Below are 27,911 nucleotides of genomic sequence, written 5' to 3' on the forward strand. Positions count from 1 at the left end.
ACACACACACACACACACACACACACACACACACACAAAACCGGGGGGGGGGGAGAGGAAGATATAACAACTACAATTTTTTTGAAAAGTTCTTACAACAAGCAAATGGAAAGGACATGCTTGGGTGGGAGGGGGGAGAGGGAGGAGGGAGGGAGGTTTCGGTGATGGGACATAATAATCAACTACATTGTATACTGACAAAATAAAAATGAAAAAAAAAAACAAAAACAAAGAGGGTCCTGATACCATTTTTAACACATATAATATTTATGGTGCATTTCAAGAGTATAACTATAATGTGCAATAGGCCTGGCCCTAAGGTCTGTACTGCTGCACCCTGGGGCCTAATCTCTGCAATGGACTCCTCTGAAAGGGCTGTATCACCTAATATTCATTATCTCCTTTTCTCTCACAATAATAGAACTCCCCAAATTTAGCTAAGTGCATGGCCACCCAGATTAATACCTACATTTTCAACCTTTCTTGCCATATATCTATAAACTGGCCAACATGATGTGAGCAGGAATAATGTGTGTAACTTCTGGTTAATATCCTTAAGGGAAGGGGGATGTTTTCCCTCCCACCAGCATTCTCTATCTCACACAAATCCTGCTACCTGGATGGAGGACATGATGATAGGCCATCCTGGACCATAACAATGGCAACATCTCAGGTGTGATGGAGTAACAAGCCAATAGCCTGGGTCCCTGGACAAACACTTGGAGCTGAGCTGCCATACCAGCTCCAGACTGCATTCCTCCGCAGTGCTATGTGAGAAAGCAGTAAACTCTATCTTGCCTGCCACTTGTTAATTTAGCTTGTGGTTTCACCCAGCCAAACTTATACCCCCCCCCCCCCCCCTACAAGAATGCCAGGCTGTGCCAGGTGTGTGGGTGGTATTGACCATGCAGACACCTTTGTACCTGGATGGAAACAGACTGAGAATCTTTTGGGTCACTCTGTGCTTCATTTTAACTTAGAATTTTAAGATTCAGCATTCAAGATGCAGGACAGAACCGCAGTATCTCAACAGGGGCCCAGAAAGCCTGAGAGGTAAGTTGCCCTAGGGCTGCCATGATGGAAGATGAGGGGACCCAAACCTATTTCTGATTTTCTAAAATCTGAGGAGTCCAGGCTGAGTACTTGGAATGGGCTACAAACCGAATTTTGAGGCAGTGCACATCACTTCTCCTTTCTGGAATTCAGTTCTCTCACCTGAAAAGTAGGATGATGGACGAGACTAACAGCTCTCTTCTGGGATGTGTATATAGTTAACTTAAGGAGGAGTGAAGTAATTTTTATCAGTTAATCATCTAAGTACATGCTTAAAGCACACAACACTGCAGAAGATCCTTCTAGAGGCTGTGGAAAATTTAGACTTTAATGACAGGCATGCATGAAGAATACGTAAGAAGATCACGCATGGAAACATGACAACAAACATAATTACACACAGCTGCACAGAAATTGGTCCACTACCTCCAGAGGGAGTGTAAATTGGTAAACCTCTTTGGAAAGCAATTTGGGATTACATAGTAAAGATGAAAATGTGCATACCCTCTGACCAGTTATTCCATTCTTGACAAATACCTAGAGAAACTCTCACACCTGCATACCAAGAGACATGTGCAGTGAAATTCTTTAAGTTACAAATAATCAAAATTTCCATAAATAGGGGAGTGGATAACACGTGGTATATTCATACAATGGATGTGGATACCTAAAATAAAGTGAAAGGACATGATCCATAGGTATTGTGGATATATCACCAAAACATAATGTTCAGTGACAAAAGCGAGTTGTGAAATATGTATGATAAACCATTTATGCAAATTTAGGATGCACTCAAAATAAATCATTATATGATGTGTGGATTTACGTATATGTGGAAAAGTATTAAAGAATGGAGGAGAAGGATATATATCAAACCCTGGAAAGCTTTTACCTCTGTGGAGGAGTGTGGGGTGGGGAGGGAAGGGACTAGGAATAGGTACGAAGGAGTTTTGAACTTTGTCAAGTTTCATTCCTTCAATTAAAATAAAAAATCCCTTATACTCAATGTAAGAAAGTAAAAAAAGAAAAAATTTGAAACAAATGGGACAAAATTTTCATATTTGCTAATTCTGGGTGTTAGCTTCATGGGTTTTATTTTCTGTTTTTTTGTACTCTTCTGAATTAAAAATATTTTCCCACATTCATAACAGAATCTCTCTTTGAGGCTCAGAGCCAGAGGAAAAGAAGTGGACAAAGCAGAGGGCCAGTGCCGGAGGATGCCACGGAGGGAGGGATGCAAAGTGACTGCGAAAAGAGAAGAGCACTGGGCAGACGGGAGTCCCTCCTCATTCCCGCTGGGAAGCCCCACACCAAGAGGCAGGCAGAGCAGTGAAAGACAATGCCTTGGCCTGCACAAAATTTTTGAGGCTGCAGTGGCACCTGGCAGGCAAGGACAATGTGACAGGCCCACTCTGCCCTCTTCTCTGCGACCTCTGGGAGAGGGGTTCACTCTCTTTGCTCCATTGAATCCCAGTGCTCTCTGCCCAGATTCCTACAAGAATGCCAGGCTGTGCCAGGTGTGTGGGTGGTATTGACCATGCAGACACCTTTGTACCTGGATGGAAACAGACTGAGAATCTTTTGGGTCACTCTGTGCTCACCAGGCATAAAACATTTAGATGGGTTACTTATCCAAACAGAAATCTGATGAACTCAGATGGTGATATTTGGGGGGAAAGAATTTTTCAATAAATCATCCAGTTGGCTCAGTGACTAAGAAAATGGGGTGGAAGAATTTAACCGAAGTCTGTGACAAGGGAACAAATAGAGGAGATTAATGCCTCTCCTGATCTACTTCAAAAGGCGATCAAACAAACCATTCTTGATTGTAAAAGCAAAGCAAGAAAGATGAAGCACATAGCTTCCCAGCTCTAAAAAAACTCATTGTTTCTTTGTTTTCTGGTTTCTTGTGGGTCCCTATACTGTGGTTGAAGAAACAGGAAACTAGTTTCACTTCCAGCACCTTCCCTGGATCTATCTCAGGGTGCACTGGCCTCTGAGGTTTCCCAGCCCCATCCCAAGGCTTATACTGCTCATTTAAACCTAAACTGATAGAGGTCAGCACCAGAATCCAAATTCAACCTGTCTTACCTGACCTTGATGTTGTAACAACAGTATTAGAAACACTCTGTCTTACTGAGAAACTAAGCCATTCTTTGTCCTGTTCAAAACAACCTGGCTTTTGTTTTTCAAATGCTTCTTAGATTTCTGAGGAAAACGAGAGTATACAGTAAAAGAGGGGCCTGGCTGAATACAGCTCTTCATTCTCCCAGACCAGCCCCTTCTTTGGGATCTACTTTACCAAGTCGACAGCATTTATTTCCATGAGCCCCAGGAAGACCAGGATGGCTCCGGGAGAGCTAGGCCCTGGGCTTCCCCTAGGCCTCCTGCAGCATCAGCAACACAGCCTGGCTGCTTTCAATTAGTCTTATTCCCAGCCTTGAATCCCAGCTGTGCTCTGGGTAGCACAACATGTGAGGCTTGCTGAGGAAACAAAGGACACGACCACAACAGATGTGGGTCAAGTAGGACTTCATTGTAAACTCCCTTCCCTTCTGCAGCCAGGTGCTTCTGTAGGCCCACCCCATTAAAACAGATTCCCAAAGCCAACTCCTGCTTTTCCCTCTCCACGAGGTCCTGGCACTCACTCCGGGCTAGCCAAACCTCTAAGCTTTTCCCCTTGGTGGGCACGGGGACTTTCACAGTAAACTTTGGGGACAAAAGGAAAAATGAATTCACGGGCTCCTTCCCCACCCCCATCTTTCCCACTTCAGTTGCACAAAGGGGCTGAACTCTCCCTCTGCCCAGGACCTGGCCCCTCTCAGAGTCCAAACTGTCAGGAAGCTGGTGGCTGTGAGCTCCCTCTCCTTTTGGGGTCTAGGGCCCAGCCACAAGAGGCCAGCATCCCAGACAAATGCAGGATGGACAAAGAGGATGCAAACAGGATGGTATTACCATGTTAATGGCTTGAGTCCAGAGGCCTCCTGAAGATGGTGGGGGGGGGGGGGGGCTTTCTTTTACTTTTTCTTTTCTTTTCTTTTTTTGCAAAAGGAGAATAGTTCCGCTTTCTATTTTACTACAACAATAGCATGGACCGGCTCCTTCAAGTGTTTCAAAAAGCTGCCTGAGAAATCTCTAACCAGCCCCTCAGTCTCTCAAGCCTGCCGTTTTATTGTCCCTCCCATCCCAGTGAACAAAGGGGAGGGAAGGATATAAGGACCGCAGTTGCTGACTGTTCTCAGCATCCTAATCCTTGAGAACCAGTGGGGGGAATGGCCCGTGGAGCCGGTAAATAGAATTTTGTCCCCACCTTTTATTCCCTCCCTCTGCTTGTGCACTCAGGAGTTCTTCAGGTATTATAAGACCTCCTGGTTAGCATGCTGGTAGGAAGCTTGGGGCTTGCTAAGGGATAAAAGGCTCCGAGAGATCATTCCCATATTCACTAAGAGCACCCACCCCCCACCCCAAGGGTAGCCTCTTGAGATCGTTCTTCCTACCTCTTCAGGCTGGCTCTGTCACCAGAGACTGAGTGTCAAGCCACAGTGGCTGGCAGCTTCTCCTACAGTTGGTGGCACAGGAGCTGCCCTCAGTCTCCCAGCCCCTCCCCTCTGTCTTTATACCCCTCAGACATGGATTGCATAGCCCACTCAGAGCTCCAGGTATTGACCTTCATGCCCACTCGGGCTATCATGCCAGAGCCACCTCTCACACAAGGAAAGCTTCTTGACCTTGACTGCTGGTACCTTTCCAAATTTACCACCCAAGGATCAAGGGTTTCTTTGCTTTAAACCTGGGGAACTGTGCAGGTGTCTTTTAGTTCAGTCATCTGGTAAGAATGGGGAAAAAATAAGCTTTTATGTTCCACTGTGTGAAAAATCTCAACGTACAACTGTACTGAGCTATGTGAATAAAAGACATCATCTCCTAGGAGAATCAGATAAAGCTGAGGTGAGAAAGTCATTAGAGAACATCCAAGCTGGTGACAAATCCAAGTAAGAAAAACGTTTTACACTGCAACCCCCATAGAAACTCACAATGACACATACACAATCACACAACAAATATGTCATGAAATGATACAATATGTGTGATATAATCTGATAGTTTCTATTATCTATTTCTTTTTTCTTTCTTTCTCTATACCTCTCTTTCTTTCTAAATGTTGGTTGTGATTCATCATTTTCAATTCATGACCCTATGAATGCGTTGCAACCCAGTTTTCTTTTCTTTTTTGGAGGCTGGCTGGTGTGGGGATCTGAACCTGTGACCTTAGTGTTATAAGGCTACATTCTAACCAACTGAGCTAACTGGCCAGCCCCGCAACCCAGTTTTTGAAGGCTTGAATCAAGGTTAACATTTTCATTTTCAAGCTGACAAAACTAGGGGCCTGGAGATTTTCTCAAGATCTGGAACTGAAATCCAAGGGTTCTTTCCAATAAAGGAGGTGTTGGGACTCAGAAAGTGATACCCAAAGCATGGCTCTTTGGCACGTGGAGTGTTTTGAACTAAAGGAGAACCAAAGTCTCTCTGAACTTGTCCTGCTTTCCTGCACCTCATCCCTCTTTCTACCCCAAAGCATGGGAGAGGCTTTCCCTGAATTTCCCTTGTCTGCCTTGAGACCCGATCCTCCAGAAAGAATTCAATTGTACTGTTTCCCACCCTCTCCCCCAGGAATCCCATTAGCCAGGGAGATTGACTTATATCACAGGAAAGAAGACCTAAGATTAATACCACGCCCAGACAGACTTTGTCTCAGGCTATCACCTGTTCTTTGGGCCCATTCATTCTCTTCCTCAAATCATTTGCTCTCCCTTAAATTGCCTATGTCCCCCTTCCTCTCTCCCTTATAGAGTATATAAGCTTCTAAATTTCACTGGGTTGTTGGGTACTCCCTTTTCTTTCTCATGATGCCCCTGTTCATGTAATAAATTTGTAAACCTATACTTCTGTTAACTTGTCTACTGTGAGTTTATTTCATAGACTCAAAGGATCAAAACTTCAGAGGGTGAAGGGAAAGTTCCCTTTGCCCCTTCAGAGGGACCCCCTTTTTGTTTTCCCAAAGTCTTTGGGAGCACATAGTAAGAGGGCAGGGAGTGCCAAAAGGTTTGTATTCAGTGGCATTGCTGACAGGAGCAGAAGGGTTCTACTGCTGCAAGAACCTCAGAGAGATAAGTGTAGCTTGGGGCAGTGAGATGGAGAAAACAACTTAGAAAGCAACCAGGTTGAGGTTCTGAGCTCTCACAGGCATTTTTATTTACTGGTTGGGTTTCCTGCATCATAAGACATTTTTCCTGAATTTTTCTCTTCCTTGGACATGCAACTCCAGGTCAACCCTCCTTTAGTAATCTACTTTTGCCCCTGTTTTCCAAATTTTTCTAATAGTCATTACTTGCAGTTTTTCAGCCTCTACCAACTCATTGTATTTCCAGTCTCTACTTTTTCTAAACAACTTCTTCCCTGTCAAAATCATGTTGTTAGCAATGAGCATCAGAGAGGCAACTTAGTGAATCTTATTCCCACAAATATTATCCCAGAAGTTACCCAAATTAGACCAGGCTTGGCAATGCTGTTAACCAAAATGCCCAGTGCTCCAGGTTCAAGCAGCATTTTAAGGCTCTCAGTAAGAGCTATCTGGGCAGAACTGACTCTTTTCCTCCTGAAATTATCTTGTAATCTTTTATAGAATTTCTTGAAATTGTCACCTAGATTTGCTATTTACTCGACTTCTAATCTTCTAAGAAAGCCTCTAAAATGAAGAGCTGAAAGCCACACGGTACACTGGGTAAATAAAAGTCCAGCTTTCTGATTGCTTATTAGTTACACACTCAGAGTGTATGTAACAAAGGGGCCTGCTGTTTGCTTTGCTTAATCTGGTTTTAAAATCTCAGCTGCTTTGTCACAAAACAATATTTGCAATTGTAAAAAAAAAATATTTACCAACGAACTTGGATAGCATAAGTCAAAGGCTAAGAACCAAAGGTCAGTAGTTCTTACCCCAAATTCTGTGGACCTGAGGGTCCCTGCTGTGGAGCTCAGCTGCACCAAACACACATGCTGCTTTGTGGGTCCATTAAGAAGCAGACATTTTAGAAGGGGAGAGGAAGGCTGTAGCCTGTTCCTCCATCAGAAGAATGAACTCCCCAGCCTGCCCACAGCACCCCTGCAACATCTTTGCAATTCAGTGTGTCTCCATGGGGGTACTGCAGGGAGTGCCCTGTTTCATGAATCTGGGAAAAATACTCAACTTACAGAATCCTACAGGACAGATATTCCTTCCATAGACAGTGATGGCAATATGCACCTCCATGGTTCAGGCCAGATGTTCACCTATGCATCTCTGCAGGTGGGGCTTCTTGCCTGACAGGGGATACAGATGTGTATCCTGAGCACTTCTGTGAGGACCCTTCTTAATCCACAAAGCAGTTTCAGACATCTGATCCCGTGGGCTAATTCTTCTAAGTCTAATGGTGTTTGAATTTACTCTTTCAGGTTAATTACTTTCTGAAAAGCCCTACAATCGGGTGCCTTTCCTAACCACCAGGGCATCCAGCACCTGGGAATGAACCACCACTGTAGCTCAGTGAGTTCTAGGTGTGGCCTTGGGGTGCTCCACCTTGAACAAGACTTCAGCTCCTTCCAAGGCCGTGTCACACGGCGCAAGTCAGCAATGCCTGGTCCCCAGCAGAAGGGCACTGTCAGGACTTGAGCACAGGGAAAGGGAATGGAGTAACCAGAAGGAGGCCAAAGAAGTTGGTTCATGGAGCCAGGACACAGTGCCTCACAGGCTGCCGCCCTAGATGGTTCTCCAGCTTGCTGAGCGAGAGGACTCTGAGGCAGCGCTGGCTCCTCCGCACTGGTGTCAGAGACTCGTTGCCCACTTCACTCCACAGGATTTGAGAAGAGGACTGGGGTGGTGGCATTCCTCACTTTCTGAATTTGACTCTCATTTTTTGGTTATCTCACTCTGTTATGAAATTCTGTAGTTTTCTTTCATCCCCACCTTAATCTTCTGACAGATTCTTGCTACAATTGCCAATGTCTTCATTTTATCAGGGTAAATATCACTGACCTTTGATTCTCTCCTGAAATAGCTTCTCTCAGGATCATGGCAGTAATTACCACTAGCAATGGGCAGCACTGAGTGTGATCAGCTTAAAGAAATGGCTAAATCCAGGATCTTACCTTGAAGAACCAGACCTTCCTCCTTGATGGTGTAGATAAATGAGGTGAAGGGAGCCAGTGGGGACTTAGCAATGAGAATCTGCACATAAAGTAAATTTTTCTAGGGTTAGTCAAAGGATCAGGGATGAGCCTCTATTCACTCCCCTTCCCACTTCAAGACAAAGTGGTAACATATGACTAGAAGTCATAAGGTTTATTTTTTTAAAAAACTATTTTAGAACCAAATGTTCAAATGAGTGTTATTCTTTCAAGGTGGTCATCTTGGAAAGTTGTATATTTATTCTAACTGTTTTGCCATTGAATGCCATATTCCTGAACCAGTTCTTCTAGAAATAAGTTGTATTATTTTGTCACATGTTAATTTTATTCATAAACTTAGCTATTTCACACACAAAAAGAAAAAAAATTAAAGCTACACTTAAAAGATTAACCATTATTGCAAATATTCAGAATAATCCACCAATGGTAGGTTGCTTTGTTGGTCCCAGTCCTGCACCAAATCTGTATTTAGTATATTTTCCCTTACTTAAGGTGTACAGCAGTTTCCATGGCCCTTGACTGTGGGTTTGGCCACATGACTTGCTTTGGACAGATAATAGGTTGTGCCAGTTCTTAGCCTAGACCTCAGCTATTTCCACTTGTTCTCTTATGCTTCTGCCATTTGCAGAGAAAATTATATCCAAGCTAGCCTGCTATCTCAGAAGGAAGGTAAGAGAGAAATACCTGGAATGGAGCTGGCCAACAAGGCCTAGCCTTAAATAGTTCACCCCCTGGAGAAACACATATACATTTGTTAAATATTGCTGCATATCTCTGAGATTTTGGTAGTGGTATTATAAAGCATATTGTAGTAAGAGTTGACTGATATAAAAGCCCAAACAAAATATCAAAAATGTTTTGAACAGCTCATTCTCCTAAGACAACATCTGTTTTAAAGGAGATGGTCATTTGGTCATTTAAAAACTCAGTATCATTAACCTATTATCACACCTCATATGGTTCTATGGAACCTCTAAGAATTGGTGGATTATTATATTATAATATTTCTACTGATGGAAGATGAATATCAGTTTCCTGTTTTACAAATTAAAATAACATCATCAAAATAGTGACAGTTTGGCACAGAACCACTTAGGTAACCAGGGAGGCAAGGGAGAAGGAAGAAATAATTTCAAATAACCAAAAGGCTTACACATCATATTTCAACTTATCTCAATTCAACAAACATTTACTGACTGTCAACTATGAGAAGTGCTGGAAAAAGTGTGGTGGAAAGGTCACAGGTTTTAGTCGTGGGGTTTGAATCTAGCTCTTCCACTAGTCAACTAGGTGCAGAGCCTGCATTTTTTCCCCTAGGAGCCATTCCCTTTCTTCCTTTTAGTAAATAACTCCCCAGGTTTCAACATTTCTCTGCCTCTTTTGCAATGAGGTGTGGTCATGTGACCAAGCTTTGACTAACGGAATATGAGTACAAATGACAGGCAGAGCTTCTGGATTATGCTTTCATAAGAAACATGCATGCCCTTCACCTTCCCCTTCCCCATTCCCAAGGGCAGGAACCAGCTTCAACCACGTGAAAGTGGACAGCATCCTGGTGATGACAAAGCAACATGGGATGAGGAACTGGGTGACCTCAGAGAACATCAATGCCTCCCACCTGGGTCACCTGTCCCCTCAGGACAGAGCCACCTGTCTCATCCACTGTATTTCAATGTCTTTGTTACTATAGTGCAGCCTGAACTCTAACCAATACTGTAACTCTGGACAACCTAAGTTTTGGAGTTTCTGTTTCCACACATGTAAATGTGATAGAAACACCCATCTAATAAGTGCAATTATTATGAGGATTAAATTAAGTCTGTAAAATGCCTGTCACTGTGTCAAATACACAGTAGGTACATAATAAATAACAGAAAGATTTCCAATCAATCTATCACATATGCTTCCCAACTACCCTTTAACTCTCACTCACCAAAAAACAATATACTTTGCTTTTACCAGAAGGAAGTCTCCAATTGATTCTCAATAATTTTTACAACTGCTCTAAAGTTATCTAGATAAACTTGCTCACCATTCTCAGGACCAGTGAGTAGAAGGTATAGGTGAGCATTTACACTTTTGTGTCAAAAGCATCTCATCTGAAAATTAAGGTGGATCCTTTTCTGACTGAGGTAGTTTGGCGATGGTTCAATGTGAAGTTTAAGGAAGCCCCTTAGTAGGGGAATGGCATGGTGGAAGAAAGGACAATGCTTCTCAAACTTTAATGTGTATGAATCACCCGCTTTGACATGCAGATTTTGACTCAAGAGGTTCTGAGTGGGGCCTGAGAGCCTGTATTTCTAACAAGCTACCCAAAGATGCTGATGCTGTGGTCCATAGACCACATTTTGAGCTACTGGATTCCAGGCAATTGGACTAATTGAAGAGTCTAAGATGAAGAGGCAAGAGATGGGAGGCCTTGAACCAGTTAGAAGACTACTGCAATAATTCAGTGATGAGATGACAAGGGCCTAAACCACAACTGTGTCAGAAAGATGAGAGAAAAGGAAATGGATAAGAGAAATATAAATCCTTTAGATCAAATAGCAGTGAAAATGAACTAGACATACCCCAAATCTCAAATCTTTATTGTCTGTATACAGCAACTGAACATAAGACCAAAAGGGTATAAAAAAATAACAATGAAGTATCATACTATATATGATATAATGAAAATCATTTTACCATTTTTATTTATAGACTGCAGAAGCCGAGACCCAGAAAAAAAGAATGTTATATTCAATGTGGTGTAATCATGGCATCTGATCCTAAGCCTTCGAACTCTGTGGTGCTACCTCCACCACCTAAGGCTCACTCTACAAACAAGCCTGGAGCCCCAGCCAGGAGGATCTCACACCTGGAGGGACCTTTCTGCAGGGACTCAAAGGGTTTGTACAGGTCACTGATTAATGCTCTGTCCTTCTGGAGCAGTGTTTAAAATGAGTCACCGAGAGGATGATTTGTGTGCAGTTAGAAAGAGGAAGTGATAAGTAAGTCAGATGAATACCACTTCTTTTTTTTTTTTTTGAAAGGACTTCCAGATTGATAGATCAGAGGACTACCATCAACATGATATATCTGATTTCAGCAAAAAATGTGACAAACTCTTTTGATAGCCTTCTGGATAAAATGAAGACAAGTTGAGCCGGATGCTAATACCTTTAAGTAGATTTGTGGTGACCAAAGATCAGTAGCAATCCAGTGAGGGAGCACAACCTCTAGTAGAATGTACTGAATTCTAGCCTTGGTCCTGTCACATGCCACAGTCTTACTAATCTGGATGAGGATGCTGATGTATTCAACTACATCCATACAACGAATATGGAATTCAGGCAAGGAATAGAACTGATAAAAATTGCTGCCCTAACAGAGCTCACATTGTAAAGGAGGCAAAAAGATAATAAACAAAATAAATATTTAAAATATTAGGTATGTTAGATGATTATATGTGCTATGGAGAAAAAAAGCAGAGAAAGGGCATTAGAAGTGTACTGGATCCAAGGAGGGGGTCAATTTTAAATAAAGACCTCCTTGAACAGGTGACATTTGTCCTTGTGGATTATGTAACTAAACTCATTGATGGGATGCTGAATGGATGGGAAGGTAATGGAAGACAAAAAATTTAGAGAAAGAGTTCATATATTGGATTAGACACTCATGATATCAAAACAAATCTCATTTTGGTTAGAATTTGGGGCAAATCCCACATATCTTTCAGGATGCAGTTTTATTGAAATAAATGTAAGGCCTTGTCTTTGACAACAGTGCACAAACTATTGGTTACAGAATCAGGAATGTTGGTTAACTGCAGTTCAATATGAGTCAGCTAAGAGGTGTAATTCTAAAAAATCCAGTGTGGTCTCAGGTTACATCAATGGAGATACAGTATCTGGAACAAGGGAGGGGATAGTCCTGCTATCCTTCTCATTCAGCAAACTGCACCTGATACAATGTGTTTAAATTGGGGTACAAATTTCAAAAGAGAAACTGATCAATAGGAGAACAACCAGAAGAGAGCCGTCAGTGTGGTTAGATCCCAAAGTGATCCATGACCACAAACACTTCAATGCAAACATGACGGTAAGCAGCCTGGGGTGAAGGTGCACATTGCTTTTAAGATTAGTTTTCTGATCTGGAGATTCTGTAGTGTTATACTAGTGAAGGAAAGTGTGCACTAGCTTTCTAGCCCAATAGATTTCAGGGAAAAAAAAAGTGATGCTTGCCATATATCTTTGTGAATACACATAGATTTCTCTCTTTTTAAGGTCTGAATCAACACCCCATGCCTTTGTGCCATTCTGTCATTCAAACTATAAACTATCCTCTTATAAAGCAAACAACCCCCCTTTCCTCCCAGATAATTGAGGCAGTTCTGTTTCAGATGTTCAGCCATCCCATAAATTTGGAGTGTTCTAATCATTGTCTGACGGGCTGTTGAAGTGTCATTCTGCCTTCTCCAGTACATAATTCCCTGCAGGGAGGCTTAGCAGCCTAATAAAACTCCAGGGCCCTAGTGAAAAATTCTGATCACACTCAACCCTGCGTGCAATATGTGAAGCTGGCTTTGGAACTCTGTGAGTGTTCACAGAAATATGTAATTGAGCAAGGATGAGTGTAGACACACATATGGCTTAGAAAGCCTGGAGCTCCATGTGGTAGGTATGTGGTATTGTGAGCTGTTAATCCCACCTCCCAGAAATAGCCAAATTGTTTTTTCTTGGATGTTTTCTTCATATCAGACCAGCTCAACTTTAACTGCATTATAAATATACTTTCTTCTCTCTTTACCAATTCTGTCAGGGAAAGTGGTCACCAATATTTTTAAGTTCTTTTGAGGGATATTTCAGGTATATTTAATACATGCTAGGTGCTGGGTCCCCAATCCCACCACCACCTGGAAGTAATTTCCATTATTTGTACCACCCACCCACCATCTATGCACTTATTCAATCCACAGATATTTACTGGGCTCTGCCCTCTGTGCCAGGCACTATTCTAGGTGCAGGGAATATAGTAGACGACAAGACAGAAAAGTCCCCATTCTCATGAAGCCAGCATTCCAGTGACAGAAGACAGACAACACAGGGAAGTCTTTTGCCTTTGGCTTTTTCCACTTTGACATTCTATTATGTGCCCCTCATTCCTGGTCATTTAATCCATCGATCAACAAACATTTATTGAGTAGCTACTCTGGGCCAGGCAGATTCAATTTACAGTGTGTGAATTTGCACTTATTACAGACTGCCATCGGTTTCTACCTCAGTTTATTTTTTAGATGCATGTTCTGAATTCTCAGTGGGATTGAGAAGACCGGGGGCATTTTCTCTGATGTCACCCACTCCTTTCTAAGGGGTCCAGTCTAGTGCTTTGCAGCTGTGGGCCCCTAAAATATCTGATGGGCATTTTCCTCACTGTGCTTCATGTGATCCCTGTGCAGTACGTGTGGAGGCTTCTCACAATTCACACGCGAGAACACAGAGGCCTACGTACCCTAAATAAAACCTGGAAGTGGAATTTGGCCCTGGAGGCAAACATGTCTCTCCCTGCACACCCTCTCCTCCTTCTTTTATGTCCCTCCCTTCAGGTATCTATTTTTTTCTCAGCAAATAAGCCATCAGCTAATTCTTTCTAGCCCTAAGGTGACAGTTGGTTTATACCTTCCAGTGTTAAACACACCTCCTCAGGTTTGTTTGCATTTTAATATAAGACTCTCAAAGGAGAAAATTGGATCTATAATGGTGGAAAGTGTTATGGGATCGGTGTGGGTGGGGGAGCCTTCCAGGGTTCCCAGAGTAATAACAATGATGAGAAGAACAGCAACTAAAATACATTAATCTTCACAACAACCTTGAGGTCAGTAGCTTATGAGTGCTGAAGCCAGACTCCAACCCATGCTCCCTGGTGCTATAGTCCATACTTTTAACCACCTAATGGCAGCCGCCAACTTGGCACATACAGATCAATCCACTTCCCTGAGATGATATGTCAAATGAGGCAGAATATATAACAGTAAACAAGGGCATTTTTTTCTGCAGCATGGATACTGCATGATTCAAGAAATAGAAGGGAATTGTTCAGGGCACCCATGCAGGTTGCCGCAGCTGTCCACACGCTTCCATGTTGGCAGTCTTCCTCCTTCCCTTCATCTCTGAGTGTTCAAATCATACCTACACTTCAAACCCCATACAAATGTCACCTCTTCCAGAAGCTTATGCCAATTTCTCCAGCCTAAGGTCATCTCTCTCTAATCCCATCACACTTTATATGTACCTCCCCAAAATTATTACTGCTTTCTTCAGTTTTCCAGTTAATGCCACCTGATTTTACTACCATCTATTTGAAGGCAGAGATTATCATCATCATTGCTGCTGCTTCTGGTCCCACAAACCTCCGATGTGGTGCTATAAATATAAGAGGAGCTTGGTTGTGAAATGCAAGAATAAGTGAGTGCAGAAATGCACAAATTGTTGATCCAAAGAGGTTCTACTGACTCACATCCACTTTGAGGACTTAGCAGCACCCCTCCCCAAAGTTAGGGGACTTAGAAGATGCTGTAGAAAAGAGTGGGCTGCCCAGTCACTGCCAAGATTCTCAGCCTGGGCAGGCCCGAAGTCAAGATTTTGGTTTCAGCTTATGGCATCACATGTTTTTCCTGGCCCAATCCCACATCCAAGAGGCTCAGAAAGTGGAAAAGGAGCCATAGAACAGAAAGTGCTGGGCACGGGAATCTCAGGCCTTCTCCAGGATGGTGACACCTTCTAGGGATAGTGCCTGTGTCCTCTTTTTAAAGTACAGGTGTGACCCTCATCTGGGGCAACCCAACCCAGCCCTTCTCCATGGGTGGTCAGGAAAGCCAGTGTGGATGGAGCAGGCAGCACAAAGATGGACCTTGGTATAGGCTACACTGGAGGCTGCTTTTATAGAGTTCTGGTCCTGGCCAGTTACACGAGTTCCTGCAATAGAGCCTCAACCTTAGGTAAAAGTGAGTTTTGCGTTTGTGGCCCAGGAAAGCAGGCATGAATAGGCCATGGGCTGAGGGCAAGCTGGCACTGATTCTTCCATTGTCTCTATTCTAATTCCTGTGTCAGGAAAGCTTCCTTTAACACTGGTCATGAATCCTTCCTATCTTTTATTTCCTTTCTCTTCCTACCCACTACCCCAAATCTCACATTGGTTGGGGGTAAAGAGCAGAGTGAAATGAGCAGTGTGAAATGAGCTGGTAGAGGAAAGTGTAAGCACTTTTCTTCCTATGGGGCAAATGGCAGGACTAGCTTTCTTTCTTTCCCTTCTCTCTGCTATAAGGTGTAGGCCCCAGAGACAATGTAATATGTTTGTCCCCCAAAACTGGGGGGAGCAGCAATTGAGATAGACAGCTCAGAAATATGACTTTCCATCGCAAATATGAATTGCACCACAATTTCCTGTCCTACTAGTTTTTTAATCCTGTCTCAGTCTCCTCCATGATCATCAAGATTATGTGATTGCTGACGATTTCAGCAAATGTGTCTGACACTTTCATCTGCATGCAAAGGTCCTGCTGAGAAGCTAGGGAGGAAACTCACTGACTCTGAAATGCCCTTCAACAGGGACCCTATTATCTCACTTCAGTTGGCATCCTGGGCTAATAAAACCCATTGCTAAGTTAAACAAACCTTTCCTCTAGCTATGCCAAGTGTCTGCAACAGAAATCCTTCATGCCAGGGTTTTTCCTCCTTGTCTAAGACTTAGAAAAAGGTTGTTTTCTCAGCTGCTTTGAAGCCCAGGAAGAGAGCCAGAGGGTCAAACAAACCAGTTAGTCTTACATCAGATAATTCAACAGGCTTTTGATAACCTCAAGTCTTTTGTCCCTTCCCCAGGTTGAGATGAACTCACCAACCCAATGGACAGAAGGGCCGGAAATGCTCTAGACAGGAAGATCTGTGACTGGAATGAAGCCATAAGATCAGGGGGGCTTGAAGTGATCCTCACAGGAATTTTCTAGTCATTGTATTGAGAGAGTTGGAGGGAAAAGTGGCAGAGGTCCAGCTTCTAGTCCATATCTAGATCTTACACTGATTAGAATCTGCTTCATCACTTGGAAAATCACTCTCCATGGAACACTGAGGCCTCAATACCAACACCTTCACAGGATTATGAGGGGAGAGCTGAGAATGAGTTTAATGACATCTAAACTGCCTTCTCAAAATAGAAGAGTAAGATATGTAGAAGTAATATAGTACTGGAAAATGGCAGGGTGGAAAAATGAACTGTATTTGAACAGGCATGAATTTATTAATTTATCTACATGTAGCCTACTCTTCACAACTTTTCCTACAGAAACTAGGTGACAGACAGTAAGCTGATCTGAATCCCCAGGATGAGTCTCCTAGAAATGTTGACCCTGAGGCTTGTTCTCTCATAGAATATTATTATGTTCTCTTATACCATCTCTCTAGTGATGTTTTTCAAATGTTTACTATAACACATCAGGTTTCCAAAGTATATAACGGTATTGCCTAGAAAAGATCTAGATCCTTAAAGAAAACATTAATTTCTTCAGATCAGTAGCATATTAACTTAGCAAATTATGGGATAGTAATAGTTCAGGCCCAGAGTGACATTTTGAGTTTATTGTTTTTCCCCAACATTTTATTATAAAAGTTTCAAACATACAACAAAGTTGAAATAATTTTATAGTGAATACCAATAAACCTATCAACTAGTTCTATAATTAACATTTCACTATACTGTACTTATTTTATTACATATCTATTCATCCATCAACCCATTTTTGTTGTTGTTGTTGCATTTCAAAGTAAATTGCAAACATCAGTACACTTTTCCCTGAATACTTAAGCATGCAAATAATTAACTATAGCTTTGATATTTGTTCATATATTTTAAAAACCATGCTGGGTTTTTTTTCCAGTGAACTTTACATATAGTTTGAGAGTGTTAGTGATTTTTCCCAAATTATTCTAGAATCAGAGAGAATTTAGTGACTACACATGTATGGTAGTATGCAAATTAATACAGTCAAAACTATGGGTCATTAATTCTTTCTATATTAATAATGGCTTTGCTGAGTTATAATTTACATGCAATAAAATTATTTTCTAATATAGGCATTTAAGCTATAAATTTCCCTGTAAGCACTGCTTTAACTACATCACATAAGTTTTGGTATGTTGTATTTTTATTTTCATTTTCTCAAATTATTTTCTAATTTCCTTTGTGATTTACTTCTCAACATGTTGCTTATTTAGGAGTGTGTCTGCATGTGTTTTTAAATTTGCACACATTTGTGAATTCCCCAAAATTCCTTCTATTATTGATTACTAATTTCATTCCATTTTGATTAGAGAACTTTGTATGATTTCAATCCTTTTAAATTTATTGTGGCTCATTTTATAGCACAATATATTGTTTATCCTGGAGAATGTTCCATGGACACTTGAGAAGATTGTGAATCTGCTATTGTTGGGTAGAGTGTTCTATAGATGCCTATTAGGTCTAGTTGGTTTATAGTGTTGTTCAAGTCTTCTATTTCTTCGTTGAACTTCTGTCTAGTTGTTCTATCCATTATTGAAAGGGGGCATTGAAGTCTCCAACTATTATTGTTGAATAGTCTATTTCTCCCTTCAAGTCTGTTAGTTTTTACATCATGTATTTTGGAGCTCAGTTGTTAGATGCATATATGTTTATAATAGTTGTGTCTTCCTGATGGAGTAACCCTTTTATCATTATAAAATATCCTTTTCTTGTTTCCAATAACAGTTTTTGTCTTAAAGTCTATTTTATTTGATATTAGTATAGCTAGTCCAGTTCACTTCTGTTTACTATTTGCATGGTATATGTTTTTCCATCTTTTTACTTTCAACCTATTTGTGTCTTTGACTCTAAAGTGTGCCTCCTGTAGACAACATATAGTTAGATAATGGTTTCTTTTTATCCATTCTGCCAATCTCTGACTTTTGATTGAAGTGTTTAATCCACTTATATTTAATGTAATTATTGATAAGGTACGATATATGCCTGCTATTTTGCTATTTGTTTTCTGTTTGTCTTATGTCTTTTTTCTTCCTCTATTTTTCCATTACTGTCTTCTTTGTGTTAGATATTTTTCTAGTCTACAATTTTGATACTCTTACTGTTTCTTTTATTATACATTTTTGAGTTATTTTCTTAGTGGTTGCCCTAGGATTGCTATTAACATTTTAACTTGAAACCATCTAGTTCAATCGATATCACCTTCATTTCAATTGTTTACAAAAACTTTGTATTGATATAGTCCTATTCCTTCCCCTTCCTTTGTACTATATTGTCATACAAATTACATCTTTATACCTTATAAGCCCATTAACACAATTTTATAATTACTGCATTATGCAGTTGTCTTTCAAATCAGATAGAAGAAAAAATTATAAGCAAAAATACAATTTATTGTCTTTTATATTTACCTATGCATTTACTTTTACCAGCACTCTTCAGTTTTTCATGTGGATTTGAGTTACTCTCTAGTGTCCCTTTATTTCAGCCCAAAGGATTCTTTTTAGTATTTCCTGTAGGACAGGTGTACTAGTTACAAATTGTGTCAAGTTTTGTTTTTCTAGGAATGTCTTAATTTCTCCTCCAATTTTGAAGGATAGTTTTGCTGGATATAGTATTCTTGATTGACAGCCTTTTTCTTTCAGTGCTTTGGATATGTTATTCCACTGCCTTCTGGCCTCCAAGGTTTCTGGTAAGTTAGTCATTTAATTTTATTGAGGATCCCTTGTACATAAAGTCACTTAGTGGTCTGCAAATGATTGGACAGATTTCCTTAAATGCTGTGTATCAATAAGTCTCTCAGCTTTAGCCGGTGTGTGTGTTGGAGCATGTCTTCAACACTCCAGCAAGCAGTTTATAACTTTGTCTTAGCTTTCACCTTCTTCTTGCAGAGCCTCAAGATTAGCCAGAAGCGAAAGTTTCAGGTCTTCTCAGGTCTTTTGTGGGCAAAGCCCTGGGTATGTGTGTAGCTTCTTAATTCCCTGGCACACGTAGGAGCTTTACAAAGTCCCCTATAGATATTTCATTCCCCAGTTTTTCCTTTTAAGTTTTTTTGTCAGTCTCTTGTTATTCCTACCTGGTAATGGTGCCTTGGGCAGCCATGAGGTAAGCAATTGCCATGGATAATTTCCAACAAATGCCCTGTGGGTAGGGTTGTTCACAGGCCAAGTTCTGAGTCTAGGTCAAATAAAGAAAAGCCTTGAGAATATAGCTTTTTTCACAAGCTGTCAGACAGGTCAAATAGTAACAATTCTCTGGGATGGGGCTTTTGGAACACTCCAAACCTATTATACCCCCTCCAGTGGCTACTAGCATGGTGGCTTTCAAGGCTACCAAAGTTGCAAGACTGTTGGCTTTCAAGGTTACTGCAGTGCTGGGGACAGGAGGATGGGAAAAGGGCAAGTAAAAAAATGCCATAATCCTTGCTGTTCTTACTAAGATTCACTTATTTTTCTCAAAGAAACACTACTTGGATTATTGCAAGCCTTTATTTCATTTCCAGAGTTCTGAAAAAGTTGATTTTGACACTTTTTGTCAATGTTCTTGTTGCTTTTACAGAGGGGCAGAGTTTCGGGGTGCCTTACTCCACCATTTTGGAAGTCAAGCCTTCCAAGCTAAAATTTTAAACATCCGGATTCAATATCTATCTTTGTTTTATCCCCCTACTCAACTCTGATATCTTCTTTTTCTGTTTTAAAAATTTCACAGCACTAAAGGACTGTTTTGTTTTTAATCAACTTAATGCTTAAACATAATTTAAAATAGCAAATAATGCCACTTTGTATTATCTTCCAGTCCTTTAACTGAATTTGTTAGTCGTCATGTTTCATTTCCAGAAGCTTTGATCTTCTGACTATTTCTAATTCAGTGCATCCTATTCTTGTTCCTAATCATCTTTAACTCTCTGAGGATATCAATTATACTTTAATTTTTCTTCTGAATCTTGCATTATCTCTAATTCCTCATGGTTCTCTTTTTCTGTTTGTTTTCTTTTCTCTTTGATGTGAGAGGCATTTTCCAAAGTTTGGTGATCCTTGGTTAATCAATCATATTTAAAGTATATTTTATACTAAAAATATAAGTAAAAGCACTGTATATGGACAGCATTTGTAAACTGGTGGGATCCATCGTAGAATGATCAGTATCAATAAATGGAAATACTTTCTCAGAGGTGAACTGGTATTTACAAAAGGAGTCCTTCAGTCTCTTGTCTGGTTGCTACATTCTAGAAATGGAGCAGAGAAAGGGGCTATAGATTCATCATTTGGCAGGCATACTTGTCTGGAGTCCCAAGTCTGAAGTTTCTCCAATTCATTTCCTCTGAAGATAAATTTTGTTCTTCAGCTTGGATTGGAGATTTGTCACCTAGTTGTCCAGGGTGAGAAAAGGGGTCCAACTACTTAATATAGTACATACATAATTTTAAACCGATATGCTGTTGTTGTCTTCTCTGTCTTCTGTGATAACTGATGCTTCCAAGTTCTGAAGAAATCTTTCACATGTTCGATTGCTACACTACTTTGAAGGCACTTGGTTTGTAGCTTCTTCTGTTTTGTCTTGTCAATCTTCTATCACTTCCTGTCTTCCAATATTTTGTTGAAACCTGCTAATGTTTCAAAGTGATTCCCAATTTCTTTGCCCTTTTGAGTTATTATTATTATTATTATTATTATTATTATTATCACACTGAAATAATTTCAGATGGATCATGTTCAAGAGTGGCCAAACCTCTGAATCAAAGAGAAGACACCCTTTGTGAACTTTAGTTAGTAGTGATTTGGTGGTATTACCATAATATCAGCTTTGAGGGTTAGTTACACACATACCATACATATAAGCACTATATGAACCAAATAACTCCTCTCAAGGTGCTCAATATAAATTTTTAGCTACCATCAAATCATTCTCATAGGGGCTAAAAAAAAGGTGGTTTGGGGCCAAGTACAATAATCCTTATCACAAAATGTACGATGCTTTGAACTTAGTCAAACATGGCTTCAAATCTTGGCTGTCTCATTTTAGGCACTCTAATCTCTCTAAGCCTTACTTTCCTCATCTCTAAAATGACTACAATAATACTGACCTCACAGGCTTATTTTGAGGATTAATAAGATGAAAGAAATTAATTAAAAATGTGGCACATCATAGGAACCTAAGAAATGTTAGTTTCTTTCCACTATGGTGGGGAAAACTTGTGGGGGTAAAAATGCAGGAAAGCTAGTAACTTGCCCTGTTTTAAAGGCTGAAAGTCTAACTGCCTTTCCTTGCTGCCCATATGAAAGCGTCTATGTGTGCAAGGCTAATATACTACTTCACACACAGGTTGTAGACCTGTACATTTAGGCTTAAAATGTGATTTATAACCACTACTAAATTTGTTAATGTTACCATTTATTAATATTACCACTGAGTGCTCTAAAAAAAGAAGAACTGATTCTATCTCTAGTAAGTTCACTGTCATTAAATATTACATTTAAACTTTATTTTTAATGTTTTTTAAATCAAAAGTTAACATAATCACCAATCCCAACTTTCAAATAAGCATAAACTGGTTTTATTGTCATCTGAATTTGGAAACTTCAATCTACTGCAACTAAAGCAACCAAGTGGTGTCACAGGCAATTTCAAGTGACAGAGACCCATTCTTTTTCTCTACCCTAAATCAGAAATATAAAAATGACCAGAAAAATCAGCGCACAGGAGCTCTGTCCAGTTGTAAACGCTAAGCTCTCTGGACATCCAGTTAGGGAGGGCTGTCTTCCCAGCACCATCCTCAGGCCCACAGGAAGCAGAGCTGGGTCCTCTTGTTCAGGCACACTAGGCAACACAGCCAAGGGGACAGCAGGAAGGCTGTGGCTGTGTGATTATTATGGTAAAAAGATGCCAGGAACTCAGAGGGTGTGTCTTGAATTCTGAAGCACACATCCCTCTTACATCATGCTTGGGCCACTCGGGGTTTTCTTTAGTCTCACAGGAACTGATTCAAGGAAGGCAACATGTTTCTATGTAAAGAGGCAGAAATCTGGGCTTGACACATCCAAAAACAGCTGGTCAAGTGGGAATGGTTTGTGTAATGTACCACATCCCTGGCCCTGATGGGTGGAGGAACAAATGCTAGTGAGAAATCAACATGCTTTTTCTTCAGAGCACAGTCAAATTAATTCTTCCTGCTACTGCAGCATTCTTACTATTTCCCTGAAGTCCTCCTCCAGTGAATAAAAGGGCAAAGGACAAGAAGGAAACACAAGACAGGGTTTCTGACGAGTTGAAGGGTTTAACAGAGAGACAGCAGGGTACCCTTCCTATCCCTTCCTTTAGAGTTCAAACTAAATCTAGTTTGAACCAGTCTTTGTAACAAGCTCAGTAAGATGGAAGAGAGCTAGAACTTTATATAACAACTCTCTCCAGTGCTGTCAGGACATAACCAGGAACCTGTTAGCTTCCATATTTTTAATATTTTTTATATGACTGTGTCGAATTCTTACACTATATATAAACATAGAGTGACTCATTTATCAAGTATTGTTGGGGAATTAAGGTATCTTAAACTCACAGAAATAGACTCAGATTGAAATAATTTAAGAAATGGAAATCTACTCCAGAAGGGCCTTAGAAAGAACTTGGTCAGAAGAGCTTGATAGCAACCAGATTGAATATGTAAGGAGTTTAAAAACTATCCTATCTCTTTGGGAATCTACCAGATTTCCATTGGGGGCCTGCTTCACACATCATAACTCTTGGCAGACTTGGGATAATAATAGTGATAAGAGCTAACGTTTGTTAATTAAACTCTTATTGTGTGCCAGGCACTATTCTAAAACATGTAATCCTCATATCAACCTTATAAGGTAAATGATATTATTTTCCACACTTTACCATGCAGAAATTGAGGCACAGGTCAAACAATTCTACTGATAAGCAGAGAGGAGGGTCTGGCTGTCCATGTCTGGAACTTTTATTCATAAAAGCATGAGAATGAGTGGGCCCACGAGGCTGCCACTCATAGGATCTGATTTGAGGGGTGCAGAAGGTCCCTAGTTAAAATCTTCCCCCTCCCATTGACTTGTCATATGTTTGGACTAAATCTGTGTCTTCAGGCAGTCTACCTGGTTAACACACACACATGCACTGCCAGACAGAGCACATTCTCTAAAATGAGTCAGTAGATTAGCTTGCCTGAAACACAGGGCCCTGAATCTGAGAATACAGATGAATACTGACCATCAAAGTGGTCAGAAACTATCTAATATAAGACATTCTCTGGCCAGGAAGTCTGGACAGAGCCCTTTGTGGGGTCCAGCACAGCCTGGCACTAGGCCCCCAAAGAAAGGGTGGGAGATCTTAAAGTCTTCCTATTTTGTCATCATGCCAAGGATTAATTAGCCCTGCTCAGAATTCTTAGGGGCCTTTTATAGTATCATAATCCCAACAAGCCCTTTTTATTGTGTCCCCCCCCCCCTTTATTGTTAATGTTGACTTGGCTACATTAAAAGCCTGTTTGCCAATCCCACAGGCAGTTAGTTTTCTCCTTTTTCCCCTCCCCACACTATGGATATTGCCTTATGTTTTATGTTTTTCTGATGATATAAATAACACATGTTCACAATAAACAAGTCAAGCAATATAGAGAGTTATGAGGAATAAAGCAATCCAGCCCCTTCTCAGTGACTCCAAGTGAGGGAAACTCTTCAGTGAGGAACTTCAGAACAGAGCGTGGGGCACAATCTCCCTCTCTCCCCTAGGGCCGTTCAGAGATGGGACAGGACACAAGCCCAGGAGATCTGGTCTTAAAAACTTGTAAGCTCTTCTTGGGCCTTTCTGATGTCAGCCTCTATCTGTCACCCCTCTGTTCCTATCCTCCTACCAGGCAGGCAACTGCCTTCAAGAATGGCACTCAACAGCCTTGGGTTTGGCCTAATTAGGAGGCATAACAATGTGAAAAGCCTCTCCTTTGTTCCCCTCGGGTACCCATCCTAAATAACAACTCTCAAATTTTTTCCCCTCCTTCCCAAGGAGTTAATCATGTTTCAGAAGTAAACTAGAGTTCTGCCTAATTACTGTGGGATAAAAGCTTTTATCACAAAGACAAGAGCCTCCACAGGTTTTCTTCAGTGCTCAGGCAGAGTTCTAAAAGCAAAGAAGAATGAACTAGAGATAACAACCCTAATGACACTGTGGATTCCTGTACACACTGGCAGGCAGATTCATCCCAGGGGGGAGCCAGTCAGGACTCTAGGAGGAATGAGATACCAAAGAGGAAAAAAGGCAAAAGAGAATGGAAGCAAAAACAAAACAAAAACAAAAACCAGGTTCAGCAATACAACAGCCTGGAGACCTCAGTGCTCCTCGGGCACAGCTGCAGAATCTCTGACTCTCAGGAGTCACATGAGGAGGCACAGCTGGGGTGATGGTCCTAAAGGCATCTCACTGTTCTGAGCTTGGATTTATTTGGTGACCTGGACCAGTTTTCTGAGCCATCTATCTTCTCCCTTTAAAATCAGGATCATGAGAGAGAAGCCCAATTAAGGCAGGTCCTACTAAAAGACATTTAAAAATAACTATATTTAAAGATCCATGCGGTCCAGACCAGTACAGAAAACCTTTTCTGGAGTCTTTGTAAAATGTTTACTATGCTCTTTGGGGTCCCTAGATAGAAGGGTTACACAAGGTCAATGATGAAGCAAAGCATGGTTATAATCTTCGTGTACTAGCTTAGCTATTTCTTTTTTTTTTTTTTTTTTTTAAAAAATGACCGGTAAGGGGATCTCAACCCTTGGCTTGGTGTTGTCAGCACCACGCTCAGCTAGTGAGCAAACCGGCCATCCCTATATAGGATCCGAACCCGTGGCCTTGGTGTTATCAGCACCGCACTCTACCGAGTGAGCCACGGGCCGGCCTAGCTTAGCTATTTCTGAAGAGAAGCTATATAGCTACTTTCATTTGGATCAAAGTTTCGTTGTTGTTTTTTAAAATAATTAAAAACAGAAATACCTTAAGTTTTCCTTATATGAGTTTAAGGAACACAAAATTTCATTTGTTTTAATGTCATCATCTTCTTGACTACATTTCTATATAACGTGGAATATATGCTGCTGTGAAAAATGGATTAGTAACTATACATACATGGACAGTATGCACGATATATGGATTATTTAGAAAGTAGGTTACATAACATTATGTATGGTGAACACATATATATTTTTGTATATACATAGAGAACGTCTAGAAGATTTTATACTTCCAGAGGATTTTCCCCCCTATTTTGTATTATTCTGTATTGCTTGATTTTTTTTTCACAACTAGCATACATTACTTTTTTTGTTTTCTGTTTCAGAATAAATAAACAAAAACAATCTCCACCTTATATAGGGACAGAAAGTAAAGTTAAAGAGAGAGTGAGCACTCTCCCGTACTCAGTTAAAAATCAAGCCAGGCTATGCAATTCACTGTGGCCAGAGATTTCCTACTGAGAAGGCACAGACTCTAGCTGAGTGCAACTGAAAGCAGGTCACTCCAGAATGAAATTATAAGACCTAAAAAGGTCAAACACACTTTGCAATTATATAAGACCATATTTACAAAAAGTATAAACAATGATTACTTAGAACTGAATGACTTATTTAATGTTATATTAATTCAACAAATATTTACTGAGTACCTCCTATGTCCCAGGTACTGAACTAGACATTAGGGAAAACAAACACGAATGCGATGAGGTCCCTGCCCGTAAGATGCTAAATGGCCCAGCTTTGAGGTAACCCAGAAGGCCTCGGGAATCCGGAAGATGACACATGCTAAAAAACACTTGCTTTCCAGCTCCTTGCTTAGGGTGAACAGCTCAAGTCCAGGGCTTTAGTGGCTCCAATGCTTGTACTTCTTGCTTTCTCATACTAATCTGATCAATATACAAAAGAGATGTTTTGGTACAGTATATGGATCATATATCTACATAATCTTAAAATTAGTTTGCCTTCTTTGTCAGACAAGCTAGGTCCTCTCATATAAACTGAAAGCACTTACCAGTGGATTACTACATTTTTAACTTCTTGAAAACCACCCTTGGCTCCAACTTGCTGCTCCAGTCTCACCTACCACCTCTCCCCCTCTTGAACACTCCCAAATTTGACTCTGCTCAGTAAACATATCCCGGGCACCTTTACTCAGGCTGCTCTCTCTCCCCTGAATGAATTTTTTTTAGAGCTCAGCTCAAAAGTCACTCCCTCTGTGAAGCTATCCTTCACCCTCTCTCTCTCTGCCTCAAGCAGGATCAGCTGTTCTCCTGTACACTTTGAGAAGGGATCAATTACAGAACTTCCAGGCTTTTACTCAGCCTGACTGCACCAGGTCAGCCATTCCAATTGTTCAAATGCTGAAATACTTCCATGCCACTTGGCAGACAGCTGCTGCCCCTAAGCCCTCTAAGTGCCCCACCACTGCACCAGCCCCAGGACTGCCCTACATGATAAAGCAACTAAGGGGTTACTGCCTGGCACAGGAGTGGGGGGCTCCAGAACCAATAACAGGCCCTACCCCAAGGCCTGGCATATCTTCTGCCTGGACTCTTTCCATGCAGTACCAGTCATGAAATGTTTTCCCTTTCCTCCTGCCCATCACACTACACTATGGTCATGGTTCTGAGACTTGCCGATCCAGCTAGATTTTGGAAATTATGTTTTATTCAACTTTGCTTTTTCCAGAGCCTAGCCTACTACACAGCAGATGTTCAGTAAATATCAGCTTGCTAAATGACCACATTTCCAAAATCATTACTAATTTCATCTTACTTATTTGATGCCACTTTTAAAGTGGAAAGAATACTTTACAATCCATCATTAATGATTAAGTGAGACTAACACAGAAAAGGTTGTGTTTTTATAGTGGAAGCAATGACATCAAGGACTTTCATCAAGCTTAAAATGTGGCAAAGATTTGGATAGAGCAGCTAACTAAAACCCTAAAATGATTTTTCAATTGCTTTTAAGTCACTAATTCTAACTTTATCTGAACCTTTTTAAAGAGCTTTACAAGCCAGAAAAGTTGTTTCATAGAAGTTTCATGCTTTTTTTCTCTCTACTGTGTTGGAGGTAAATAGTGAAAAGGCCAAAAAGGAATCCAGAAAGAAGAGCAAATGCATAAGGAGGAAGAGGAGAAGCAAAGGGATGGAATAGTCTAGAAATGAGGAAGGTAGACCTGAATGACCAAAACTAGTCTCTGCCTAGTGGGAAGATATAATCATCAATTGAATGATAAAAGTTTTCATTACTAGAATTTTCTGGCCTCACATTTGTGTACAACTATTAGCATCTAATGTGTGTATTGTTTAGTATTCTTTCTGCTGCAAGTAACACAGATGCAAGTGAGAGTAAAGAAAAAGGGGAATATATTGGCTCATATAATTGGAATGTTCAGGGGTAATGGACTTCAGATACAGTTGGTTCCAGGGCCTCAGATGATGACCTCAGGACCTCCCCACTTCTCCCCAGAGGTTCTCTCTCAATCTCTCGGCTTTGTTTTACTGTATGTTGACTTCATTGTCAAGAGGGTTCCCTCTGTACGGTAGCAAAGACAGCCACTAGGAGCTTTAGGCTTGCATTCTACCAACTTAGCAA

The 27,911-nt window shown here is 40.8% G+C and overlaps 1 protein-coding gene across 1 annotated transcript in view; it reads right to left on the reverse strand.

Moving 5' to 3' along the window:
- The window catches only part of LOC103592077 (DNA repair protein RAD51 homolog 2-like), a 170,175-nt gene that overhangs the window by 4,008 nt on the left and 138,256 nt on the right, over positions 1-27,911 (reverse strand). The window contains exon 3 of the mRNA XM_008574670.1: positions 8,236-8,314. Within this exon, the coding sequence (XP_008572892.1) occupies positions 8,236-8,314 (79 nt within the window). The remainder of the gene's footprint in view (positions 1-8,235; positions 8,315-27,911) is intronic.

The sequence above is a fragment of the Galeopterus variegatus genome, unplaced genomic scaffold (assembly GCF_000696425.1).
Source record: "Galeopterus variegatus unplaced genomic scaffold, G_variegatus-3.0.2 Scaffold1084, whole genome shotgun sequence".
NCBI classification, from domain to species: domain Eukaryota; kingdom Metazoa; phylum Chordata; class Mammalia; order Dermoptera; family Cynocephalidae; genus Galeopterus; species Galeopterus variegatus.